Source organism: Jaculus jaculus, chromosome 12, assembly GCF_020740685.1.
Source record: "Jaculus jaculus isolate mJacJac1 chromosome 12, mJacJac1.mat.Y.cur, whole genome shotgun sequence".
Classification (NCBI taxonomy): Eukaryota; Metazoa; Chordata; class Mammalia; order Rodentia; family Dipodidae; genus Jaculus; species Jaculus jaculus.
In genome coordinates, this window is record NC_059113.1 from 15,841,563 (window position 1) to 15,868,719 (window position 27,157).

The 27,157-nt window shown below is 42.7% G+C and overlaps 2 protein-coding genes across 6 annotated transcripts in view; one reads left to right on the forward strand and one right to left on the reverse strand.

The window, feature by feature from the left end:
• Nucleotides 1-8,276, reverse strand: part of Kctd9 (potassium channel tetramerization domain containing 9) — a 28,793-nt gene extending 20,517 nt beyond the window's left edge. The window contains exons 1-2 of the mRNA XM_004665823.2: nucleotides 8,194-8,276; nucleotides 224-345 (exon numbers count right to left, since the gene is read on the reverse strand). Coding sequence (XP_004665880.1) covers nucleotides 224-345; nucleotides 8,194-8,241 — 170 coding nt within the window. The 5' untranslated portion in view covers nucleotides 8,242-8,276. The remainder of the gene's footprint in view (nucleotides 1-223; nucleotides 346-8,193) is intronic.
• A 740-nt stretch (nucleotides 8,277-9,016) lies between these two features.
• Cdca2 (cell division cycle associated 2) overlaps nucleotides 9,017-27,157 on the forward strand; it is a 33,940-nt gene continuing 15,799 nt past the window's right edge. For 2 of the 5 annotated variants that reach the window (XM_045131225.1, XM_045131229.1), the window contains exons 1-11: nucleotides 9,267-9,360; nucleotides 9,793-9,856; nucleotides 9,949-10,122; nucleotides 11,579-11,733; nucleotides 14,908-15,049; nucleotides 17,362-17,561; nucleotides 19,198-19,282; nucleotides 21,146-21,285; nucleotides 23,524-23,596; nucleotides 24,159-24,370; nucleotides 26,802-26,877. In XM_045131225.1, the coding sequence (XP_044987160.1) occupies nucleotides 9,793-9,856; nucleotides 9,949-10,122; nucleotides 11,579-11,733; nucleotides 14,908-15,049; nucleotides 17,362-17,561; nucleotides 19,198-19,282; nucleotides 21,146-21,285; nucleotides 23,524-23,596; nucleotides 24,159-24,370; nucleotides 26,802-26,877 (1,321 nt within the window). In that variant the 5' untranslated portion in view covers nucleotides 9,267-9,360. Of the gene's footprint in view, nucleotides 9,113-9,266; nucleotides 9,361-9,504; nucleotides 9,677-9,792; nucleotides 9,857-9,948; nucleotides 10,123-11,578; nucleotides 11,734-14,907; nucleotides 15,050-17,361; nucleotides 17,562-19,197; nucleotides 19,283-21,145; nucleotides 21,286-23,523; nucleotides 23,597-24,158; nucleotides 24,371-26,801; nucleotides 26,878-27,157 lie in introns of those variants that run through there. The other 3 variants (XM_045131226.1, XM_045131228.1, XM_045131227.1) reach the window with 3 other exon arrangements.

Genomic DNA, 27,157 nt, shown 5'->3' on the forward strand with positions numbered 1-27,157 from the left:
ATATCTAAGACTATCCATATACTGAAATATACCAAGGCTTGCTATCTGATCAATACATCCTAAGTCCGAGCGACTTAAACTCCAAAAGCTAGTGCTGGACAATCACTCGCCAGAACAAAAGCCTGTCTTCCTGGACAGAGTGAACTACTGCCTAAGGGGAACAGCCTTACACCAAACAGCCAAGCGCATACTGCTGACAGCTTGTGACACAGGCGATGGTTACCTGATCAGAGCAATGTCATCAATCAGTCCACCTTTCCCGTTGTACACACTGGTGGCTTTTATGCCGAGTTTACTGCTGGCCACAGAAAGTAAATCAGACAAAGTTCCATATACAGCAACGACCTGCAAACACACCAGATTAATTTAAACAACTTATACAATAATCTCATCACCAACAAGATTACCAACAATCACATTATCAACAGGGCCAAACAATCAGAATTTCATGTAGGGTTTGTTAAGAGTATCCCTTTACATTACAGACTTAGTGCCTCATACTATAGGGCCCAAAACTAGAGAATAAAATATGCCACCAACCAAAACCAATCTGGATTCATTTATTTATTTTTTCCATGTATTTGTGTGCCGTGTGCACACATATCACTCTCTATTTAGTTTACAAAGGAAGAGATGATCTCTCACTTGAACCCAGAGCAGATTGGCCAGAGCAGCGACATTTCCATAGATGCTGGGGTTCCAAACTCTGGTTCTCACACTTGTGTGGCCTGCTCTTTAACCAATGAGCCATCTCCCCATCCTGTCTAGACTAGTGTGAAAAAGTCCTCTCGTTCTGAAGAAGGTATGCACTTGCATCTAGAGTCTGGCATTTTCTAGCTGTCTACTGGAGACGAATTCTTCAAGCTTCATTGCTTTAACGAGGTAAGAAGAAAACCATAGTACCTCCCATAGATTACAATGAGGATGCAATGAGCTGATGTCAGGCAGCTCAGGAAAGTGCAGACCTCTGTGTCTCAGTGCCCTAAGTCCTTATGATGTATTCTTGTGTTACTCCTTTGCTCTAGCAGTAACTTGCTTTCAGAACAGGGATGTTTTATGTAAGATGTCATTCATCACACCATCATAGAAAAGGTTAAGAACTTCCCATCTCATTAATTCTTCAATAACTACTTACATTTATTATGTCACAAAAGCCAGATTATAGCATCTCACATTCTGAATACAACACAGATGGGTGACAATAAACTGAACCAGACAAGAGAACAGTTATCTGCAGAAACATGCAACTGCATTCGCAGGGCTGACAATCTCTTAGGCTCTGGTCATAGTCAGAACCTCTGACTGTGGTGAATAAAAACTAGGAACACAATTCAACATAAAGTGCTAACAGCTAATGGACTTCCCAAGAACACTGTTAAAATGCCACATGACAAGAGGACAGACTGGTCCTTTGTCTTACCAGTGCTGACCCACTGACTTCAGGTACAGTTGACATCTTTTGGTACATGAGTGAATCAACAGAAGGGTGTGGAGGGAGTTATTTGCTGCACAGCAGTGTGGAATGTTTTAAGGGGAGAGCATTCACAGTCCGACTTTTTCCTCTGGGCTCTCAAGGATATGGGCCTGAAGAGTGCTGCGAGCTGGGGCGCTCCAGGGAGGGGCTGATGTAAGCACCCGGAAGGAAGCTACGGTGGATGATAAGGACTGCAGAGCCGTGTACACAAGCAGATGCTATTTAAGGAAAAAAAAAAACCAACAAAACTCTGGCCCATGCCACATGGATGAGCCTTGAAAACAGTAAACAGTATGCAGACACGTAAATGAACAACTACTTTATGCCTCTTACATAAAGGTAAGTAGGACAGGCAAGTTCATAGACAGAAAGTAGGAGAGATGGCTAAAGCAGAGATGGGAATGGAGTTATCGCTTAATGCAGATAGTCTTTGGGATGAAAGATACTGGGAATGTACTTCGTCTCAATCACTTAAAACAGTTGTGATAATTTTGTTGGGTACATTTTATCATGATAAAATAAAACAATGTAAAGATCTTGGCACAGTGCCTTGCACACATCAAGTATGTCATAAATGATTAAAGCCTGGATAAAATGCATGTTCTATTCCTTATCACGTTTCCCCTCTGCAAGACAGCCCCGGGGTTTGGTCACTGCATATCCACGCTCTTGAAAGGAAAAGAAACACCACACAGAGAGGATTATGTCCAGCAAATCTTCTGTGTTAAGGGAAAGGGGATGGAGAGAGTAAAGAGAAAGAAAAGAAAAATGCAATGCAATGGGGCAGAAGATTGCTAAAGACATGCAAAGTGACTCTGACAGAAGGTACTAAACGGTGTTGGGGGGGGGTGAGGGCTGCTCCTTTCAACATCCGCACTCTTGCCACAGTTGCTATTATACTAAGAATTTCCTTTCTCCTCATATTTATCTCTGCTTTCTTTTGCCTGATATTATCCTTCCTTGCCCAGATACCAACTTTCTGTCAACAATCATTTTTCCTCTATTGACATAACAGAAAATGAATGCAAGATTAACACAGCCATTTATAGTAGCTCCTGTACGTAAGTGTTAGATGTTAAGCTTCATGTCACTTACTTTTCAAAATGCATCAAATTATTGTCCACTTCAATACGACTTTTCTTATGGGTTGTTTTCTAATGAAAAGACCTTAAAGTGGTTGTTCAAAAAGATGTGGCCCCAGGGCTGGAGAGATGGCTTAGCGGTTAAGCGCTTGCCTGTGAAGCCTAAGGACCCCGGTTCGAGGCTCGGTTCCCCAGGTCCCACGTTAGCCAGATGCACAAGGGGGCGCACGCGTCTGGAGTTCGTTTGCAGAGGCTGGAAGCCCTGGCACGCCTATTCTCTCTCTCTCTCTCTCTCCCTCTATCTGTCTTTCTCTCTGTGTCTGTCACTCTCAAGTAAATAAATAAATAATTTAAAAAAAAAAAGATGTGGCCCCAAACCTATAATGTTAGAATCAACTAGAAATTTCACAGAAATACATCAGCTAGACATCCTGGGGCTAGAGTGAGCACTGTGTTTTCCCAAGTCCTCCTGGGGGGTTAGATGTGTAAACTACTGCCCCAGGAAACGTGTGAGCCCGTGTGCACCAGCATATGCACAGGGATATCTGTGGCCGTACTGGTTATACACAGAAGATAAGCAACCACATTTACATCTTCAGCTCTCATATTGTCAGGGGTTCACATCTGAATACGTAATACCAACATGTGCTATGCAACAAGTTAAAAGAACAAGAGTCCTCACCACTGATATTTAGATTTCACAAGGCAAAGGTTAACACAGACTTTTGCCTTTCTCCAGCAATAATAATGTAACATGTACAAGTCTGAATATATAATACTAACAATATATTTTTGGCCTCATATAAAAGTCAGAAGAGAACAGTTATTTTCTGGCCAAGAATATAAACATCAGCACAGATGCAGATGTTTCTTGCCCACTAGGTCTATAACATTTGGCATGCTGGCTCCCATTAAAAGGTACTTGGCAAGTGGCAGCTGAATGAATGCCCTTTACAGAAAGCCCATGCTTTTCACAACTCCTTATTGCTGGCATTAAAGTCAGATTGCTCAGAAGCCACATTCTACATTTAGGTATCTGCTCCTCCATTTCCTTAATGCCAAACCTGTACAAGCAATATTAAAAAGAGAGCGATGGAACTGTGAGGCATATGGAGAAAGGATGAAGGGTGCACATATAACAAGACATTTTGGAACAACTAAAAGTAAAACACACTCAATAATTGAAGCACCTCAATGTTTTAGGATTGTGGTCCAGTGCTTTTGATCATGCACGCCCCTCTCCCTTGGATATGTGCTCAACCATTAGTATAGCTATTTACAAACTGTGTGCCACTATCAAAATGGACATGCGTTCCCAATGGTACGAGGCCTTTTATTTACTTAGACTATGAGTTGGCCAGTAAGAATCTCTGAAGCATCTATCACTAAACTTAATGAGATTCTGCTAAATGGAAGATCGGCTTTACACAATTAAGAAAAAAAAAGTTTTTTTGAAAGAATGCAAAAAAAAAAAAAAAAAAGATACAAGGCCATTTGTTTTCCTGTGCAGGAAAATACTTTTTCTCTGTGTATGTAGAGGCCAGAAGACAAGTGGAGACATCACCCTCAGGAATACTTTCTACCTTTAAAGCAGGCAGGGCCATTCATGAGCCTGAAACTCAGCAAGTAACTGAGACTGACTGGCCAATGAATAGCACAGATCCTCCTGCCTCTACCTTCCATGGGCTGGGATTCCAAACATGTGTCACAAGACCCAGCGTTGTTGTTTATTTATTTTTTTTGTTTATTTTTTATTTATTATTTGAAAGTAACAGAGAGAAAGAGGCAGATAGATAGATAGACAGACAGAGACAGAGAGAATATGAATGGGCGCGTCAGGGCCTCCAGCCACTGCAAACAAACTCCAGATGCATGCGTCCCTTGTGCATCTGGCTAACGTGGGTCCTGGGGAATCAAGCCTCGAACCGGGGTCCTTAGGCTTCACAGGCAAGTGCTTAACCACTAAGCCATCTCTCCAGACTGCTGAATTCAGGTTATCATGCTCCCAATGGACAGGAGACTACTTTTAATTACCTTAGTAATTATGATGACCTAATCGTATCCTTGGCTAATAGTTCAAAGAGCAATATGCTCTAAGGGAGAGCATGACTGGTTATGACAGTTTCTAGGTAGAATTTCAAAGATTCTTTAAAACTTGGGACCCTGAGTTCTGAGATCCTTTCATTGTTACAATCTTTGCTAGGAGAAACAACAGCTATGCCATTTCCTCAGTGTTTACTAGGCTTGCAAAATTCACATTGTATTCAACTTGCAGTTTCTTTGAAGCAGTCTTTTTAAGTCACTTGGCATTTTGGAGAAGGTTAATTCAGTTAAGACAGAATGATGTGACTTTCAGCGCATCTATGTAGTGTCCAAGAGACCCAGCCAGTGCTGAAGCTGCTCTCAACGTCTTCCCACGTGAAGACCTCAAGAACATCTCTCCACAACAAAGACAAAACCAGCTTGACATGGTCTCCAGAATAGAAAGACAGGCTTTCATAGGGTTTTATATTTTTAAATAGAACTATAGCCCAGCATGGTGGTGCACACCATTAATCCCAGCACTCGGGAGGCAGAGGTAGGAGGATCACCATGAGTTCGAGGCCACCCTGAGACTACATACTGAATTCCAGGTCAGCCTGGGCTACAGTGAGACGCTACCTCGAAAAACTAAAACAAACAAACAAAAAAAGAACTATAAATAGGTATATATTTCATCCTAAAGGCCAATGGCTGACCCTGCACTTCCTCAGTGGAATGTTCTCTCTTGGCAAAGCAGAGCCCTCTCATCAGCATCACATCACAAGCATTCACCAGTTACATCCGATATATTCATACACAAAAAATCCATGGCGAGCCAGTCCAAGATGCACGGCTCGGGGAAGAAGTCAGTGTCTTCCTACCTCATGGTCCCATAGTATGACAAGCACGAAACAAGCTCTAAGGAGGGAAGTCCACTTGAAAAAGCAGACATCATTCTTGTGACTGGGAAAAACAAATAGAAACTAGGTAGATAAAGACATAATATTAATAAAAGAGATCTGTAGACAGGAAATCAAACTGTTTCACAGTAACACTTTGTTTCGGCATTCTGTGTGTGTGTGTGTACATACATGTATATGTGTTCACACATGTGTATGGGCTAGTGAAGGTCACAGGACAACATCTGGTGTGTCACCTCAAGAGCTCTCCTCCTCATTCCTTGAAATTGCCACTCTTGATGAACCTAAAGCTCACCAACTCAGTCCAAGAAGCTGGCCTGTGAGCCCCAGGGACTCCTCGTCTCTGCCCCCGCAGCATGGGGACACAGACCAGTGCCACCTGCCTGACAGTTTACATGGGTGCTGAAGTCAGGCCCTCAAGACTGGCATGGCAGGCACTCTGCCCACTGAGCCATCTGCCAGCCCCGCTTCAGTATATTCTTAATGAACATTCTTATCATGACCATATCAATCCGGCTTAAATGTGATTTCTGTACATAACATCAATAAGTACAGGTTATGTATCATCTTGCTCCTGTCAAAAGTCATTTAAACTTTTTAAAACTTTTAAGATGTTTTTTATTGTGATACACTACATATGCATATATAATCCCAACAATCACCATTTTAAATCAGCTCAAAGGAAGAAAAACGTTAGTTTGGAGCACATGTTTTTCTAGTTGAGTGGCAAGGACTATGTTATTTATTTATTTATTTGTTTTGGTTTGGCTTTTTGAGGTAGAGTTTCACTCTAGTCCAAGCTGACCTGGAATTCACTATGCAGTCTCAGGGTGGACTCGAACTCACGGTGATACTCCTAACTCTGCCTCCCGAATGCTGGATTAAAGGCATGCGCCACCACACATGACTTATGTTATTGTTTTTATTTAAGTATTAAATCATACTAGCATCCTCCAGTTTAGATTTTTCTGGTCTTTGTACATAAATCATATGTACCTATAATTATTTGACATTCATTTTTCCCAATCTTCTGGGAATCTTTAGCAAAAGATATTTTAAAGTAAATAAAAAAATCCAAAACTCTATCCCAGTCAAAAACCAAGATAGGTTTTAAAAAGATAAAGATTTTTAAAATAATACATAGAATCAATCTTTGACAAAATTCACTGGACTCAGACAAGATCTGGAGCATGGTTAAATACTCATGACGAGATCTACACATATTCCCTTCAAGAAGATGCTGGATGAAAATGTCAATCAAGGTTTCCTTTTTTTTAAAAAAAATTTTTATTAGTATTTTCCATGATTATAAAAAAATATCCCGTGGTAATTCCCTCCTTCCCCCACACTTTCCCCTTAGAAGGTTTCCTTTTGAGGGCATCTTATTAACGGAATTGTGGCACTGGACACAGTCAATTTCCCAGTAACATAATTCTCAGCTTATGAATACTGCTAACTACAAACTGAGTAAACAAAAAGTTAATCATGGTCAGAAATAACGTAAACTTTGTGAAGCCTATTCGGTACTGGTGGAAGTTATGCCACTTCTGATTGTGCGATGAGCATTAACTGTCTGAAGATCAGAACCCAAAATTACAGCTCACAAATCCTCACTGTGGGTCAGATTTCCAGCGTGCGTTTACTCAAAACTGTCGAGTAACGGTTGAAAAGCCAATTTTATGCCCTTGTTATTTAAAAGTTTACATTTCCAGAAAGGGGCAGGAATCTAAATATCAGTAAGAGAGGCCAATCCAACCTTGACTGAGACTTCGAGGGCTTAGTTACTTCTGGGTAACGTTTGGCCACCCAATACGGATCTGCCTTGAACAGTCAACATTTCCAAAGAAGCCAAGCAACTTTCATGGGTGGGGTAAGAAAGCTGAGAAGACATTGGGCTCATTTTGGCTCGCACTAATATTGGAGGAAAAAAAAATATTTAGCACCGCGCCCTCCACAGAGGCCTAAGGCTGCCGAGGAGGAGATTCAAGTCAAATCAAGTCATTCTGATCTGCTGTCACCATACTACAAGGAATCAAAATAATAATAATAATAATAATAATAATAATAATGCGATAAAACAAGCCCTCAGTAAGAAGTTTGCACAGTAGCAGAGCTAGGGGACTGGGGCACCTCGAAGAGAAGGAAAACCTTTAAGAAAAGTGTCCTGTTCTTACACCCTCTACAGGGTCGTCAGCACGTGTCACTGATCTGTCCCCTGGTAGTCTGGTTCTTACTTGACCAGTGTCACCCGCCTTTAGTGACCACCAATCGCTTTCCTGGGCAGACCATTACTCAGCACCACGGTGGCCGCTCTCCCAACAACCCCCCCCCCCCGCCCCCAGGCGCCTATCTCTGGCTGGACGGCTGCTGGGACAGGTAGCAGCGGGAAAGGTGGGGAGGGCACCTCGGCCCGAGGACCCAGGTGACAACGGCCCTGGACGCGGGTCCACCCCCCCTTCCCCCTTTTCCCCACCATCCTCCCGCACAAACCGCAAGGCGAGCGGCGCGCATCCGGGGGAGCTTGGCCGGAGGCTCCCCCCGCACCCCCCAAGCCTGCCCAGTCCCTGCGGGCAACACTCGCGGGGCGCACGCCCCATCCCGCCGCTGCCCAACTTCAGCCCATGCCCCGCAGCCCGCCGTCGTCCCGCTGGCCACGTCCCCGCCGCGCCGGCCTCCCACCCCCGGACCCCTTTACCTTTCCGTTCTTGGGGCTGCCGTTCAGGAACAGGGTGACCCGCCGCATCGCGCCGGGTCCCGAGGGAGCCGCCACCCTCCCGCCTCGCCCTCCGCCCACCTTCCTCTCCTCCTCCTCCCCCCCTCGCCCGTGCCCTCCCTCCACCCACTCGGACTCTCCGCCCTTCGCCACCTTCCTTCTCCGGGGGGTGGGGGCACACCACCACACGCACGCAAGCACGCACGCACTCTCAGCCCCACACCCCCGGGGTTGGCCCGTCCTCCTTCCCACTCCGCCCCTTTAGGAGCCACAAGCCTGGCCCCCGAGACCCTTTCTCTCCCCCGCCACCCAATCCCAACGACCCACCCCCGACGGGCTCCCCGGGACCGACAGTCGGCTTCGCCAATCAACTCGCAGGGACGGACAGCCATCAACCAATCAGCGTCCTCATTGAGTGAGCTCAGTCGGGTGGAGGGCGGGCTAAGAGGCGGAAGGCTGATAGATGGACAGGGGTATCCGCCAATCAGAGCCGAATCTACAGGCATTCGGCGGCTCTGCGCGTCACTGAGCAGGCGCACTCTCAAGTCCAGGGAGCGCTCTTCTGCACAGGGAGGCGGTGCCTAAGGAAGGGGGCGGAACGCTAGAGGACGCACCATTTAGCGTCCGGCCTGTCTTTGACTCCTCCCACTCTCCTACCCGCCGAGATTCTCTCCTGATTGGTTCAAGGATTCTTTTCGAAGTTTGCTCCATCCAATCCAAAAGGCGGGAGGCGGGTCTTGTTAGGCTAACCGAAGTGTTGCTCCTCGTGACTCTCAAAAGAAAGTAGTCCCCGGCACTGCCGACGTGCAGCGGCAGGTGTTTTGGTCCCCGTAGGGCACCGTCCACAGCTAGCGGGTCGCTGTTTCCCGGATGCCCGTAGGTCTCCGCCGGGCCTGAGACGGTGAGCGTGAGGGCCGTGGAGCTGCTCCTCCCCGCCCCCCGGGGGCTCGCGCTGACACGTGTCGGCGCGGCGCGTAGGGATTCGCCGCGCCTCGGAGAGGAGGGGCGGGGCCGCAGTTTGAATCCGGCGGCGGGCTTCGGGACGGTAGCTTGTGTGTGCGCGACGGCGGGACGCCGACCCTGCGCCACAGGGGCCAGCTGGAGAGCGAGCCGGGGTCGTCGGCCTGGTCGTGCCGGTGGGCGGGAGAGGTAGGCCGGCGTCCGGGTGGCGCGGTTTCCCCCGAAGCCCGAGATAATCCGTCCTCACCGGGGTGGCATTCCTCTTTCGTGTCGTCCGTGAAGTGCAGACTTCCGGGCACCCTCCCCAGGCCCGCTTTGGGAGCACGGGACGTGTGGACATGCATCCAGGTGGTGACCCGGATGGTCCCCATATTCCTGAAGACCCCGAAGCCCTGGCATGTCCACGGAGCTCGGCTTTGTTTCATCCTGAACAACTCCCTTCCTCCGTGTCGTTCTCTTTAACTCAAATCCCATAGTTGACATCTATCTCCAGGCCACGACAGAGGTGGGCTTATTGAAGAATGTTTGTCCGATGGCATTCATTGTGGTCCATGAGGAGGGGCTTATTTTTTCACTTTTTTCCCCACTGCTTTCTATTACCCCCCCCCCCTTGTCTTTTAGATGGATACCAAGTCACATAACAAGCAGCCCCCTGAACCCAAGGCGTGTGCTGTCAGTAATTCTGGTATGTGCTGATCTGTTGCCCTTTCTGAGGTTTATCTTTTCAACCGTTTATGTCGACTGTGATCTTCATCCCTACAACGTGTTTGTTTTCAGAAAATGCCTCTTTCATCCTGGGAACCGGGAAGCTTGTGACTCCTCAGAAGCATGTAGCAGAAATGACTCCTAGTCTTTGCAACCCAGATACTTTTAAATCACCTTTGAACTTTTCCACCATAACGGTAGAGCAGTTGGGAATCACACCTGAAAGCTTTGTTAGGAACTCTTCAGGTAAGAGAAGCTCTCATTCCATTGCGTGGCATTTCAAGTTTAAAAATAGCGGTAGTAGAATCCTACTGAACACAACAGTATAGTATGCTGGCTCTGAAAACTTGCTTCTGTTGGGAGACTTCAGGCCTCATCTAATACACCAGGGACAGTCGGGTCCCAGGGCATTCAGCCTGATAGCATTCAGCTTCTTGCCCACTCTGAGGAAAGAATGTGTATGAATTACTTTTTAACCTGACGCTTGGGATCCAAGAAGACATAGAAAATGAATAAATGGTACAGTTTATGTTCATGTGCGGTAAAACTAAGAAGTTGAAGATCAGATAAGAAAAGAACTGACAGATTGGGGTTTGACTTGCAGGGCGAGGAGGGGGAGGAAATGTGGAAATGGAGGTCACTGGGTTGCAGGGCAGCAGTTATAAAGCAAGCATGTAATGGGGCCTCAAGAAGCCAGTAGCACTGTACTAGGCAGGACACGAGTGGCACTAGGCCATAGTGGCACTGGTTTTGCTGCTCACGACTGTCACTCTAGATTTATCCTATGTGCACAATTCTTAGTAGCTTGAGGAAGGTTAGTACGTTAGCTCAAAGAACATTCCAAGATGCCTAGTGGATTTCTAGAAACAAAATCAGGAATGAAGGCTGAAGAGAATGCTCAGTGGTTAAAGGTGCCTGCTTACAAAACCTGCTGGTCTGGGTTCTATCCCCAGCACCCACGTAAAATCAGACACACAAAGTGGCACATGCATCTGGAGTTTGTTTGCAATGGCAAGAGGCCCTGGCATGCACATATTTTATTTCTTAAATAATTTTTTTTTGGGGGGGGGGGCTTTTCGAGGCAGGGTCTCACTCTGGCTCAGGCTGCCCTGGAATTCACTATGTAGTCTCAGGGTGGCCTCGAACTCACGGTGATCCTCCTACCTCTGCCTCCCGAGTGCTGGGATTAAAGGCGTGCACCACCACGCCCGGCTTAAAATAAATTTTAAAAAAGTTTTAAGTAGGAGTGAAGCTGGGCGTGGTGGTGCACACCTTTAGTCCCAGTACTGGGGAGGCAGAGGTAGGAGGATCGCCGTGAGTTTGAGGCCACCTGAGTATATGTAGTGAATTCCAGGTCAGCCTGGCCTAGAGTGAGACCCTACCTCAAAACAACAACAACAGAAAAAAAAAACAAGTTGTTACCTGCCTCTGCAAAAAATGAAAATAAAGTTCATTTCTTTATTCAATTATCACATGTAATAAATGCCTTCTGTGTTAAGCACTAGAGCATGTATTAAAGCAGTAGACAAAAGACCTGTCCATCTGATTGTATGTGAACAACTGTGCTAGTAATTTTCTACTGAGTTTTCTGTAGCATGTGTTTATTGTGTTTTCTCTCCCGGGTTGGTCCATCACCAGCCTTGGACATGATTAATGGAAAGTGTCATGGTTTATTCCATTTCATAAGAGGGTTTCATCACAGGAAAGTCACCATCTCACCTTAAAAAGTCCAGACGGCGTTCTGCAGTTGGTGCACGAGGCTCTCCTGAAACAAACCATCTGATCCGTTTCATTGCTCAGCACCGAAGTTTAAAGACCCCTGAGAGGTCTCCGTTGGCACATAATTCTCCTTTTCAGGTATATATGTTCCTGAGTTCTCATCAGTCCTGCTAAGCAAATGTTTTTACTCTAATCTGAGGCTGTGGTCCGTTTTTTCTAGAGCATTTCCTGGTTTGGATCTGGAGAAGCTGTGTTTATTGTCTTACAAAGAATATATAGTTAGCCTAAGTGATGGTGTTGAGCATGGGCATGGTCCGATTTAAGAGATTGTAACTGGGGAGAGAGGAAGCAGGTAGAAGAGGAGGAAGGCAGTGTGCACCAGGAAAAGCATAACAGGCCTCCCTAACAACTGAGTGCTGATGTCTAGAAGCAAGGGCTTAGGGCAGAATGTAATTGGGACACCCTTGCAGAAGTAGGAGCAAATGACTTCTTTGTATTTCTGTTTTTCAAGGCCCAGGCTAACCTTGAACTCACAGTTACCCTCTTACCTCTGCCTCCTGCGTACTAGGATTAAAACCATGCCCCATCACTGTGCCTAAATGATTTATCCTCTGATGATTTAGCTTTTTTAAAAAAATACAAAAACAGTAAATACCCCTAAACAATCAAATAGTAGTTCAAGGTTTTTTATGAACGATCGAGGCCCTCAACTTACCTTTCTTAAAGGACAATTTTGGTATTGGCCTTCCTATTTTAAACAATTCACTTACACTGCCACTTCATTGTTCAGTTTCTGACATGATCCATGCATGAGACTGGTTTTCTTATTCAGGTAGCAACAAAAGGAACTCTAGGATTCCGGTGTCCCTTTCAGGAAGTCCATGAAATCAAAACTATTTTTCCAGTTTTACTTGGGTGTTACTTCCTGTCAATATTTACTCTCCCAACTGGTCTCTTTGGTTCCTTTTCACTAATCCACCCACTGTTCTACAGGTCAGAGAGAGGCTTCAGTATACATCAAGATACATCCTTGCCTTTGCTTTCTTTTATGCCTCAGCTTAAACTCAGACTCCTCCTAGAAGCCTCCATTGCCCCCTAGTCTGAGCCTTACTTGCCTCTTGCCTCATTCCTCTCTCCCTCTAGTCAGTGACATGTAGGCCATCTTTCTGCTTGGTGCTCTTTCCACCAAGGGCTGTCCACAGGTATTTTCTTACACCGTCTTTGTGCTTTCCGTTCAGGTGCTACTTCAGATAACTTCTGTCTGGGCTGTAAAAATGGACCATTCAGTGGCTCACACGCATCAGTGCTTAACGTCTCCCACCTCTGTCTGTTCTCAAAAATCTCACTTTGGAGGGAATTCCCTTGCCCAACTCTTGGGTCTTGAGCTGCTGAAACAGTTTTTCATAAGTGAAAGGAATGTTGGATTAACAGTGTCAATCATGATACCAAACCATCAAAAACCCATTTATTTTGACGTTTTGTTTTGTTTATGAACATTGCTCTCTTTCTCCAATGGGAAACTGAAAAACAATTTTGACTAGGGAAACTTGATGTTTGTAGTAAGCTGTATTTCAAAGTACTCTTGATTCCTGGTGATACCAAACTAGTTAAATGTTCAAGGATTGGTATAGAAGCACATTCCAGGTAATTTGTGTGCCTTTAGGGTAAACCTTACGCTTGTGTAGATGAGCTGCCCATAAGCCTGTATACTGTGTGTGCTCATGTCATAGAGGTTTACATCATCGAATGTGTTTGAGTGCTCTATTGTGATGTAACGGTGTTTGAGTATATTTCAACTAGGAATAAAGTCAGATATGTGAACAGATCACCAAACATGATCTCAGGACTTTTAACAGCTCTCTCCTCATGAGATCTTAAGAGGAGGTAGAATTTACTTGACTTTTGTCTGTTGGTGAGAATGTTAAACTTACCACGAATTTCCAACTGATGAAAATATATTGAATCTAAGTAAGAAAAGAAATTTGGACAAAGGATGTAATTGGTAACTTATTTTTTAAATGTCCAAACAGCTTAAATTTTATGTCGCTTGCTTTTAGCTGATGCATCTGTATCTGATAGTATAAAGGTCATTTAATTAGTTTTTGCCTGAAAATTCCCTGAACAAGGTTTCCACAGAGCTACTGGGCTTGGGCCATCTACCTTTATATGTGAAGTGAATGGCCCTAAAGAGTAAGGGTCCTCCAGGTTCCATAAAATAAGGGGAAATTAGGCAAGGAGCACCAGAGGTAATGTAAGAGGGGGTGTTAGCACTCCTGTGTCTCCTCAGTGTCTTATCCTGGCCTCTAGGGTGGAGACTTTCTGTGTACTGAGGATGAGTAAAGTGGCCAGCTTGGGTTGAAGAACGTGTCAGGCACTGATGACTTCTGCTGGTTTTTTTCATCACAACCTTTGACAAAATTTTTGGTAGATTCCTTTTGCCCCTTTCTCCTTGCCTCCTAACTTGGTTGCTGAGGCTAGTTTCTTATAAACATTTTTGTGCTAAATTCCATTCTCTTTCCCTTTCAATCCTGGTTTGCTGAAACTGTCTCAGGTAATAGATGTTGACATTGAAAGAACACCCTTTAAGCCCCTCAGAATCCTTTCAATTTTCACTCCCTAAATATCTGGGGATACATTTGGTCTGTGGCCCTGTATAAAGCCATTTCTACCCATCCTAAGCCTTCTCGTCGCCTGGTCCGGGGCCCCATAGATATTAGTAGTAGCCAGTATGTGTGCTGTGGCTACCACTCAGTGGTCCCTCTGCTCAGATTTTGAAAAATTGGGAGAAGCAGGAGTGTGATGTAAAGTGATCACAGACAGAAAATATGTATCCTAGGAAAAGAGGTTCTGCTGCACTTACTTATTGCCTCTCACTTGCAGTGATCCTCTGTACTTTCTTATGGATTCGGTGGTTAGAGGCTATTGCAGTTAGGTTCGCATTGCTGGTAGAAATCACCCAGCCAAGAGCAGCTTGTGGGAAATAAAGGTATATTTTGGCTTATAGGCTTGAGGGGAAGCTCCATGATGGCAGGAGGAAACAATGATGAGCAGAGAGTAGACACCACCTCCTGGCCAACAGGAACAGGAGAGTGTGCCAAACACTGTCATGGGGAAATTGGCCATAACACTTATAAGCCTGCCCTCAACAATACACCACCTCCAGGAAGTTTTAATTTCCATTTGCCATCAGCTGGGGAGACTAGCATTCAGAATACCAAAGTTGATGGGGGACACCAAAATCAAACCATCATAGAGGCCTAGAATATAGAAACCATTTGATTGATAATGCATCTATTTTGTACTTTTTACCAGGGCAGCCCAGGACTGTATCGAAATGGGAATTCATTCAGAGAGCGTATATCTGCTTTCCGGGCAGCTTTTCACTCCGTTCAGGACACTGAGAATACAGCTGGCTGTTCAGAAGCAGACAGAGGGTCCAAGACATCAGGCTTGAGTGAGTAGGAAGGATGTACATAGTTTTGACTTGCATGCTTGCACTTGTATGATAAGAAAAAGATACAGTCTCACAGTGTGAAAGCAATTTTTTCAGAATTATGCCTATAAATGGAGTCTAATTTGGGACATTAAATCTAGATTTCAAGGTATATGTGTGTTGATTATATCCAAGGTCCTGAACTCATGGCAACACTCTTACCTCTGGCCTTCCCGGTGCCAGGATAAAGGTGTGCACCACCACACCTGGCACAATTAAGTTTTGAAGCTCATTTCAGCCTAAGAATAGGGCATGTGGCAAATTTGAGTTTATTAGTGTTGATTTTTACAGAATTATTGTCAAGCTTGACAAAAAATTCATCCGAATGCCAAATACCCAACCCTCAAGATGTCAAAGTGGCTGAGCAGTGTAAGCGCCAGAGTCAAGCTCCACTTCCTCAACTCTGATGTTAGTCATGATAATGTTCAGTCTAATGACTTCGTAATGTCTGCTATATTTTTCACCCATTCTTTTAGGTTGTAATTCATCTGATTATTTTTAGTTGTCTTGTATTTTTCAGTCACAGGTTTTCAAATATAAGACCTTGACAGGATTTTGGCCTGGCTGCCATCATAACCATTGTTCTGGTGTTTTACAATAAGGTTCCACATACTTCTGTTGTCACTTCTAAAACTACCTTCCTTTACATTTCAACACTTCTGTGTGTGAACAAATTGTTAACACAGATCCAGCCCATCCACTTCCATGGTACATGGTCTTTTCAGATGACCTAATTCCTGATTTACCCATTATCTGAATTGTTACCTGGCATTTTACTTTTTCTTTGTCATTATTATAATTCTGCTGTTGGTAAAATCCTGTTTTTGTGGCTATCTAGAAATAACTGAAGAAAATTTAAGTTGCATTTTTTTCATAAAAAATCATACACAGTCAAAATAGAACAGTATTAGAACATGACCACATTCTTTTAAATGTTCAAATCACAATGTTTCATGGCAAATTTAGAAATTGAGATACACTGTTAGAAATGTAAGTGTACTTTATTATCTGTTTACTTTTAAAGTCTAGAAAACCAGCCAGGAGTGGTGGTGCACACCTTAAATTACAGCACTCAATGGCCGAGGCAGAAGGATCATTGAGTTTGGGGCCAGCCTGAGGCTACAGTAAGTTCCAAGTCAGCCTGGACTACAGCAAGACCCTGCTTCAAAACAAAATACTAAAAACCTTAGAAAACCTTAGTTCTAATAATTAAATTTATTCTTGTATTTGTTGTACTCAAATATTTTTTTTTTACATGCAGTTAAATTTCCTGTTTTGTTTCTCTGAGAGAGTCTTGTATAGGGTGGCTTCAAATTTTCTGTGTAGCTGAGATTGAACTTGAACTTCTGGTCCTCCTGCTTCCACTCTGAGAGTGCTGTCACTGTAGTCTTCCCCGCCAGGCCTAGTGTATGCCGCGCTGGAGGTCGGCCTCTGCGCTTCCCTCTGCGCTTCATCTGTGCTACCCACTGAGTCACATCCCCAGCTCTACCCTGCTCTTCCGTTTTTCCTTTTTATTTAGTTATTTTTGTTTTGTTTTGTTTTGTTTTGTTTTGGTTGAGCGTCTTGCTCCATCTAGTACTCATTATATAGCCCAGGATGGCCTTGAGCCCACTACACCAGTCTGTCACCTCAGCCTCCAAAGTGCTGGGATTGCAAATGTGTGTCACCACACTCAACCTAGCCTTAGGTTTCTGTTTTTGAGTGGAAGAATAGTAGATCTTGGCTAGAAAAAATGGCTCAGCAGTTAAGAATACTTCCTGAAGAGTCCTGAGAGACCACTTGAGTGTGAGCCCCAGAACCTACAGAAAGTGTGGGTGTGGCCACATGTATCTATAACTCCAGTTTCAAAGGAGCAGAGATCCAAGAATTGCTGGAACTCATGTTAAAAATAAAGGTTAGCAGCTTCAGGATCAGTTAGAAACTGCCTGCTTAAACAAGAATGGGTGGGGGCTGGAGAAGATGGCTTAGCGGTTGACGCATTTTCCTGAGAAGCCAAAGGACCCTGGTTCAATTCCCCAGGACCCATGTAAGCCAGATGCACAAGGTAGCGCATGCATCTGGAGTTCATTTGCAGTGTCTGGAGGCCTTGACGCGCCCATTCTCTCTCTCAATATCTATCTATCTATCTATCTCTCTTATCTCTCTCTCTCTACCTCCCTATCTCTCTACCTCTTTCTCGATTAAATAAATAACATATATTAAAATATATAATAATTTTAAATGATGCTGTGAAAGAAAAAACTTCTGTGTCATTTTGTTGTGTTTTTGTTTAGTGTATGCAGCCAAAAAGGAAGGTATTGTTGAATATCAGCAGTCTGGGTTTCCTGTAAACTTGTCATCGAAACGACGAAAATTATCCTCACAGACCAGCTCTGATGAGCAGTTTAGCAAAGTGGGAGGAAGCGTGAGTGTGCACGTCAGGACAGAAGAGGACAGAGCTCACCCTGTGGGCGCTCCTGCATGTCTGACTGAGGTGAGGACTTGGGCTCTGCTTAACATTGACGTGGCCTTTAGTGGTGCTTCCCAGTTTTTCTGTTTTGTTGCTATAGTGTGTGTGTGTGTGTGTGTGTGTGTGTCCATATCCATCTCCTACATGTTAGTTTTGTGGGCCATTGCTTTAGGATTTACTAGAACCAATGTGGATGTACAGGCTGCTCTTAGGAAAAGAACGTTCCGAAAAGTCTTAAACATTAAGGTCTTCAGTAGGAGGTATGTTCTGTGTGGTGACAGCTGGACTACAAGTAAATCTTAGTCATGCCCTCAGGCAGCTTTTTGTCTATTGGAACAGAGTCTTTAAACATAACGTTGAAACTTAAGCTGGGAAATTCTCCTTGGGTATTGTCCTTCTGCATTTCTGCTCATTGGCCATACCTTCTCTTAAGACTGACGGGGCAGCACATACACCATTTAGCATTTAATTCCTCCTTGCTCCACTTGTTTTGTGGCATGTAACTCCTGACACCTGGTGAGATTCTCAAACGACAGTAAACAACATGAATTTTTCACCATCCTAGGAGAAAAAGAATGCTGCTGGAGATCTGTTGTCCTCTTTGCCAGTCCCACAGCAAGTTTGCTTGTTTCTGCTTGGATGCAGAGGATTCTCTTTCCTTTCTGAGAACACAGTGCCACTATAGCTAGACTGTTGTTCTGCGCTGTCTTTGCTGCTTACAGCCAGTGCTTGACTGTCAGTACACATTTCAGAGTCACTAGAGCCCTCCAATCCAGGGGGTTGCCTGTGATCTTTGTTTCCTCTGTTGGGTTATTATGAAATCATCATGTGGTAGAAGCAGTAACAATGATTTATCAGAATCTTGAATCATTGGACATAAACCACAGTGTAGAAAAATTTCTGAATTGGTATGATTTGTTTTCTATCCTATCTATTGATATCTTTACTTGATGAGTTGCTATAGAATACATTTTATTTTGAGAATTTCCTCTTTTAAAGAATAGCAGATAACATTCTAGGCTTTAATAGAAAAGAGTGTTTCCTTTGGGATTGAAGATAGTTTTGAGGGAGGGCTCAGCTGTTAGGGCACTTGCCTGCCAAGCCTAACCACCTGGGTTCAGTTCCCCAGTATCCTTAAAGCCAGATGTACAAATGTTGCAAGTATCTGGAATTTGTTGGCAGTGGCCTGAAGCCCTGGTATATGTACCTCTCCATCTATAAATATCTCTATCTAAAAATAAATTAATAAATAAAAAATTGTTTTGAGGAATGTTTAGCATACAGTCAGGCTGAGTCAGTTCCTTGTGAATATTGTTCATTTATTTATTTATTTATTTATTTATTTATTTATTTATTTATTTATGAGAGGCAGATAGAGAATGGGCATTAGGGTCTCTATCCAGAGCACATGAACTCCAGACACATGTGCCTCCTTATGCACCTGACTTTACATGGGTACTTGGGAGTAGAACCCAGGTCCTTAGGCTTTGCATACAAGCCCCTTAGCTGCTAAACCATTTCTCCAGCCCCCTTGTAAACTTTTGAGCCTAACAGTTAATAAGGGGACTAATTAAACAGCAGCTTTCTAGGAAAGCCATAACTGACTGTAATCTATATAAAGTTGTCTAGTGCTTTCTTACTCTTTGAATCTGTTCCCTAGCAGCCAGATGAACCTGGTTCAGCCCTGACTGGATCTGTAGTTGCAGAGTCTGCTCCCTCAGCAGAGCTCACAGGGGCTTTGAGTGGTAAGTGTGTGCTTCTTTAGTACAGCTGCTGGTTAACTGGGGAAGGTGGGCTTCCTATCCTTTAGAAACTGTTGCTCTAGTAGAAATGTTTTGGAACTATTGTGACTTCTTTTCTGTATTGGACTACTCCCAAGAAGAGTAAGTGAAATACTTGTCAGTTGATGGAATGTAGTATAAAGCTTAGTCAGCCAAGCAATGCTACTCATGCCTATGAAGCCTGCACCTGGGAGGGCGAGGCAAGAGGATCATGAGTTCCAAGCCAACCTGGGCAACATTTTGAGACCCTCTTTCAGGGTGTGAAAAACAAAAAATAGAGCAGGGCCGATGCATATTTTAACAAGTATGTTGCAAGAGAGACACTATATGTAACTTCCAACGTGTATGGAAAGTGTTATCGTAATTCAGCAGTTATTTATTTTCCAAAATCAGTATGCTTTTACGGGATGAAAGGTACTAGTATGGTTTTGAATTTGCTTATAAAGTAAAGCTCTTGGAGACATAGTTAGATTTTTTTTTTAAAATTTTTATTGCAATAATTGCTTTTTGAGCCAGAGTCTACCTAATATAGCCCAATCTGTTCCTTATAGGCATGGGCTACCACCTCCAACTTGAGTTCTGTCTTTTTAAATATATGTATTATTGAGAGAGAGAATGGGTGTTCCAGATCCTTTAGCCACTGCAAACAAACTCCACGTGTGCCACCTTGTGCATCTGGCCTATGTGCGTACTGAGTAATTGAACCTGGGTCCTTAGGCTTCATAGGCAAGCACCTTAACCACTAAGCCATCTTTCCAGCTCAAGTTCTATTTTTTCTTTTTTTAAATGTATTATTTATTTGGGGGGTCCAGATAGAGAGAATGGGTATGCCAGGTCCTTTAGTCACTGCAGCCAAACTCCACATGCATGTGTCACCTTGTGCATATGGTTTTGCATGGGTTCTAGGGAACTAAACCTGGCTCATTTGGCTTTGTCAGCAAGTGCTTTAGCCACTAACCCATCTCTCCAGCCTGAGAGCTATCTTTTTATGTTGTTTTGGTTTTTCGAGGCAGGGTCTCACTCTAGCTCAGGCTGACCTGGAATTCACTATGTAGTCTCAGGGTGGCCTGAACTCATGGAGATCCTCCTACCTCTGCCTCCTGAGTGATGTGCCACCATTCCTGACTCTGAGTCTTTAAATGTAGCATTTAACCTATGAAAGTTTCAAATAATTATTAATATGGTTTGATTTATATCTACTTTTTTGTCATTGTGCTTAATGAAGTTTCTTCTTCTTTGTTCTTGACTGTTTTGTGTTTGTTTAAATGCTTGTTTAGAATTAGAATTCTTTTTGATTTATTTAGTATTACCTGTTTTGTTTTTTTGATAGAGTCTCACTTTAGCCCAGGCTGACCTGGAACCTGGTCCCAGGCTGGCCTCAGTCTTACAGTGATCCTCCTACCTCCATCTCCCGAGTGCTGGGATTAAAGGCATGGCCACCATCCTGCTTGATACTACCTTTTAAGCTATACCTCCTTTCTTTTTTTAAAAATTGTTGCTCTGTGATTTTTCCATACATTCTTAGTTTCTCACAGTCTTCTGAATGTTAGTATTGCATAGTCTCTCATAAGTTACAGCAATTTTCAAACTGACTCAGTTTCCTCCCCTGCCCCTGTGGCTTCTATAGTTCCCTGCACTATACTGGACATACAGTACAGTGATTTCACTGTAGTCTCACAGACAAATTACACCCTTTCCAAGTATATCAAATGAGCAGATTTGGATGTTTTTCACCTGTGTTCATCTTGAAGAATGTGAAGTTGGTGACTGTGTCAAAGGCACAAGGTCAGCTGATGCTGTTCCATTTGACACCCCTCCCCCCAACAGCAGAGATGAGCTCAGAGACCATCCCTGATGTCACATCACCAGCTCCTCCTGTGTACAGGAGCATCTCATCCCCCGAGATGTTTGTACTTCGTTCTGTACTGAAAAAACCTACTGGAAAGCTGCTTTCAGAAAGCTTGCAGGTAAGAAGAGAGCTATATTTGCCAACGTAGAAAGTGAAGATTCTTAAATGTCATCCCAGGAAAGTGATTAAAGGAAAATGTCTTAACCCCATTGGTTTTTCCTCTTTCTCACGTGGTGTGTTTTGTTTCTTTTTCATTAGTTAATATGTTTTAGTATTCAGAATTTAATGTAAGTAGGCTACAGTCTATAAAAGCTTATCCTAGTTATAATTAGTTGCATTTTACATTAGTCAGGATGAACGTGCCACTTCGTGTTGAGCCTGGGGAGATGGCACAGTGGGTATAAGAGCACTTGCTGCTCAAGCGTGAGGACCTGAGTTCCATTCCCAACACCCACATAAAAAGCTGGGTGTGGCTGCCACACATGTAGTTCCATCACTGAGAGGTTGGAGACTGGAAGATTGCTGAGGCTTGTTGGTCAGCCAGTCTAGCTGAAAATGGCAAGCTCTGGCTTCAGTGAGAGACCCTGTCTCAAGGAAACAAAGCGGAAGAGTGAGAGGCAGATGGCCAGCAGCCTCCTCTGGTTTCTGTACAAGTGTGTGCGTACACACCACACAGACACCTGATCTGAAAATTCTTTTCTGGTCAACTGTCTTTCTTTAAGCTCAATCAGTCTGAGGACAAGGAACCTGTGGGGAACCAGGTGGCATTTTGTAGTCCTTTTCTAGGCAGGGATGGAGTGTATGTAGCAATAGTGCATCGGTATTGTGCGCCTTCCTTTTTTTTTTTTTCTTTTTTGTTTTTCTGAGGTAGGGTCATGCTCTATTCCAGGTTGACCAGGAATTCATTATGTAGTCTCAGGGAGGCCTTGAACTCCTAGTAATCCTCTTCCTCTGCCTCCTGAATGCTGGGATTTTATGCCTGGCTGCCTCTTAATTTTGATAGCCTTTCCATGCCCCAATTTCCTTACCAGTAAAAATAACTCATCTGTCACTATGTTATAGGGCATTTTGGTTATTTTAGAATCAGAACCAGTGGGCAACATATCAGAAATAATGTCTTTTTTGAGCCGGTTGTGGTGGCACATGCCTTTAATTCCAGCCACTTGGGAGGCAGAGGTAGGAGGATTGCCATGAGTTTGAGGCCACCCTGAGACTTTATAGTGAATTCCAGGTCAGCCTGGGCTAGAGTGAGACCCTACCTCGAAAAGCAAAAAAAAAGAAAAAGAAAAGAAATACTGTCTTTTCAAGCCATGTCATTTATTTGTTGTGGTTTTGGAGAAAGTCTTGCTCTGTAACCTGTCATCCTGCTTCAGCTCCTGAGGGCCATGCATACAACAATGTCTCTGGCTGTTGCATGTTTTCTGGATGAAGAGCTGGGTTGTCTCTCTGACATATAGCACTATTGAGGAGATCTTGTGTTTCTCTTTCATAGTGTGACACATGAGTGTCAAATTCTGTTGCTGTAACAGTGGGAAGATATTTAGAACTAATGCTCTTTTTCCTGAGTTGTCCAGTTAAGTGGCTTAAAAATTCAAGTTACTAACTTTTCTGGTTGTTTGATTTAGTTAAAAACAAATCTAAAAGTATTGGTGACATTTGCTACCTAAGTTTGCTAATTTCAAACTACCCGAATATTTTTTTCCTTGATAAGAAAAAAAACTGACTTGAGAAGTAATTAGGACATTGTTTGGGGCAGGGCTATTCTATTATTGGCCTGGTGTAATGGGGAAAATGAATTATTTTTGATAGCAAGTACTAGACACAGGTTACAGTTGAGGCTGGACACAAAGGTGGGAATTTGGAGGGAACTGGTCCAGGCTCAAGCTTTGCTGTCCTCTGCTGGGCCGGCTCTGTTGTCTGCAGGGTTGACAGGGTCCTTTACCATGGCCCCTGTACTCTAAAAACACGGACAAAACTACTGTTTCTTGTTTCTTCCTCAAGAATATGGGAATACAAACAGGAAATTTCAGCACAATATACTATCGTTCCCACCACTCATATTTTTATTTTATTTTAACTCATTTGCTAAATTTGCTTAAAACTGGCATTGCCTTTGATCCACATTTATGGATTTTTGATCTTTAATGTTGGCTGAAATAACATTTACTGAAGTAGGGAACCCACTCTTTCCTTGTGCCAGATAGCATGGTTTCTTAAGCAAGAACAAGAGCATAAAGGTATAATATGTACTATATAGTAGCTGTCCTTGGCAGGAAAAATTCAACATTACCATTCTTTTTAATGACCGCATATTTATGTAAAAGGTGAAATGTTTCATTGATGTTTATTTGATTAGGAACACCACAACAACATCTGTGATGGTGGGACTCATCCAAGTTTAATCTCAAATTGCAAAGAACAAAAACCAGGTGGGATATTTATTTTTAAGATTAAGAATATCATTTTTTGTAAATAAAATTCAGTATAGCATCAGATTTTCAGTGATCTCATCTACTTGGTGATTATGAAGTTACATGAGAATGAAGAATACTTGGGGAGAGAAGAATTTCTCTGGTCAGGAGAGTGTCATTGGTTTTGGGTTGAGGATGTAGCTCTGTGGTAGAGTGCCTATGCTGGCCTGCCTGAGGCCTTGGATTCCATCTCCAGTGAACTTCACTCACACACAAATTATTGGCTTATTTCACCTATCCATTTTTTTTTAATGTAAAGAAATTTATGTTCCAAGTTTTAAAAACTTTAAATTGTTGTGAATAATTTTTCCTTAAAATCATTGCCATATTTTAGTTGAAAGTTTGTTCCTCATTTCCATTTTTTATTTGCTCTACAACTGTGTTTTTGTTAATAATATAGTTGCTAGCTGAATATACCCTATTCAAAGATTGTAGTTTGTTTGTTTGTTTGTTTGTTTGTTTGTTTTTGGTTTAAAAAGACAGCTTAACTTCTTTTTAACATTATTACTTACTGCTATAGATCAAGAAAATGTTGAAGTATCAGCCTTTGTAAATGTGAGGAAGAGGAAGAGAGTTACCTTCGGAGAAGACTTGAGCCCTGAGCTGTTTGATGAATCCTTACCAGCAAATACTCCACTGCGTAAAGGGGGAACACCTGTCCGCCCAAAGGATTCTAGTGATACCAGCCCTTTGCTTCTTCAACCAGATTTTGATGATAAGGGGGAAAATCTTGTAAGTGTGAAAAACATGGGGAAAACTTAGTTTTTTCTTTTTTCTCTTGAGCAGTAATTGTTTTAGAATGGTGAAATGGACAAACAACATGCCATGTTTCAATCTATTTGTGTGGCTTTTTAAAAAATTTTTTTTCTATTGCAAACAGTACTTTCATGAAAGTACTGAGTGTTAAGATGTACTTTTTATGTATGTATCACTAAGGAAAAGTAATGAATGGGGCTGGGGAGCTGGCTCAGTGATTAAAGGCACATACTTTTTGAAAGTGATGAATGAGGGCTGGAGAGATGGCTTAGCGGTTAAACGCTTGCCTGTGAAGCCTAAGGACCCTGGTTCGAGACTCGGTTCCCCAGGTCCCACGTTAGCCAGATGCACAAGGGGCGCACACATCTGGAGTTCGTTTGCCCATTCTCTCTCTCTCCCTCTATCTGTCTTTCTCTCTGTGTCTGTCGCTCTCAAGTAAATAAATAAATAAATTTTTTAAAAAAAGAAATGGATGATATAATCAGAAGCCTGAGGCAGAACCTTGAATTAGATTAATCAGAACTATTTTAAAAGGGCTAGAGGGATGGCTTAGTGGTTAAAGCATTTGCCTGAAAAGCCAAAGGACCTAGGTTTGATTCCCCAGGACCATGTTAGCCAGGTGCCCAAGGGAGCACGTGTCTGGAGTTCGTCTGCAGTGGCTGGAGGCCCTGTCACGCCCATTCTCTCTGTCTCTCTCTCCCTCTTTCTCTGCCAAATAAATAAAAATATTTAAAAGAAATATTTTTAAAAAATACCAGTATCACTAAGGACAGGTGGCATAACTACTTATCCTATCACATATTAGGAGGCAATAAGGAATATTATAAACTTCAGTAAATTTAGCAGCTTAGTTTAGCCAGATACTTTCTTTAAAGCATTTAACATAACAAATTTTACTTAAAACAAAATTTATTATTTCAAAGCCCTTTATTAAAGAAAATTTAATTTCACTAAAAATCCTCCAAAAAGTTACCTCCAGGTATTTTTACTGGCAGAATCTGCCAAATGTTTGAGCATGTTACAATACTAATTCGACACATGCTTCACATGCATGTTATAGTGCTAATTCTCCATATACAACCGAGGAGGGATCTTGCACATTTACTAGTGCTTGTATTAATCTTCAACCTCAGCATCTTCATGGATATATACAAAGACTACTCATCATACTGTGAGGTTTAACTGAGTGAGGGTTGGAAACTTGCCATTTGAAAAAGAGTACAATTTACAATTTACCATGTTAGCAGACTAACACAGAAAAACCAAATGATCATCTCAGTAGATGTTGTAAAAGCATTTTTGAAGTACACTGTCCATTTCATTAAAAAAAATAGTTTTGGCAAACTGGTAAGACGGAATTTCTTCAGATGGACAGATTTTTATCTTCAAAACAACAGCGGCTGTATTACTGGCAATTTTTTGGGAGAAGTTTGCTGTCTGTGTTTTTTACCGTGAAGTTCCCAAATAATCTTGCTATGTTAGATTATGTAGTGTGTGTATGTGTGTGCATGTTCGTGTGTGAGTAGGTGCATGGGCCATAGTGCACGTGCAGAAGTTCCGGGACAGCTTTCTGGTGTTGGGCGTTGCCTTCTCCCCTGCCTTGCCTTTTTGAGGCGGGGTCTTTATTGCTTTATTGTTTTCTGCTGTGCACCAGGCCAGGTGGCCTGCCATTTTTTGTCATTTTTTTTAAAAAGTCTCATTATTTATTTGTTAGAAAGAGGTGGGGGGCAAATATAAAGAGAATGGGTGTGCCAGGGCCTCCAGCCACTGCAAATGAATTCCAGACATACATGCTACCTTGTGTATGTGGCTTATGCTGGATACTGGGGAATCAAACCTGGGTCCGTAGGCTGCACAGGTAAGCAACTTAAATGCTAAGCCATCTCTACAGCCCCAACTTCTGTTGTTCTTGTTTTCTCCCATCTTGCCATAGGAGGGCTGGGATTACAGACACTCACTACAGCATTTGGCTTTTATGTGGGATCTGAACTGCTTACACGGCCAACGCTTTACTTAACTCACTGAGCTATTATCTCCCCTGCTCAGATTGTGTTTATTAATAAAATATATTCTTGCATATGCTTGTCAGTGGCTAGAACATGAGATTTTTAAATAAATCAAAAGTAATTACCAATGGATTATTATATAGCTACTTTAACTTTTAAGTAACTTTTTGTTTTTGGTGGATTGTCATTGTCATTGATAAGCATTTCATGATAAAGATGATAAGTCAGTATTGTAGCGTTATCTTTGTATTGCTTAGGTTTTTTTCATTTTCTATTGATTTTTTTCATCTTTATGTTTATAATTCCTGCTGCCAAAATGTCCTTGGTTTTTTTTTTTTCCCCCCCTGGGCCCATTTACTGAATTTGAGGAATTCTAATTTGTATACCTTTTTCTTTATTAGGAAAACATAGAACCACTTCAGTCACCATGTGCAGTACTGAGTCCTAGTAAAGCTTCAGTCTCTGAGGTCCTTCCAGGTAAATTCTTACTTTTGTTTATCTTGCAGTAACAAATTAAGTTTTCAATTTGTTAAACTTAATCCCTTAAATTTCTCCTTATTTTATATGTGATAGAGGAATATATTCTTGGTTCAAAAAAGTCCCTAATAATGTACTTTAGCAAAGCTTATAAGAAGCTAGATAAGCATCAAAGCAGAGCTTTTGGTCTTTTTAACTCTCTTTGAAGTATATATATTTATTAATTCACTCTTAAATATTACTAATAAGCTCCTACCCAGAGTTTGCCCAAGTGTCATGC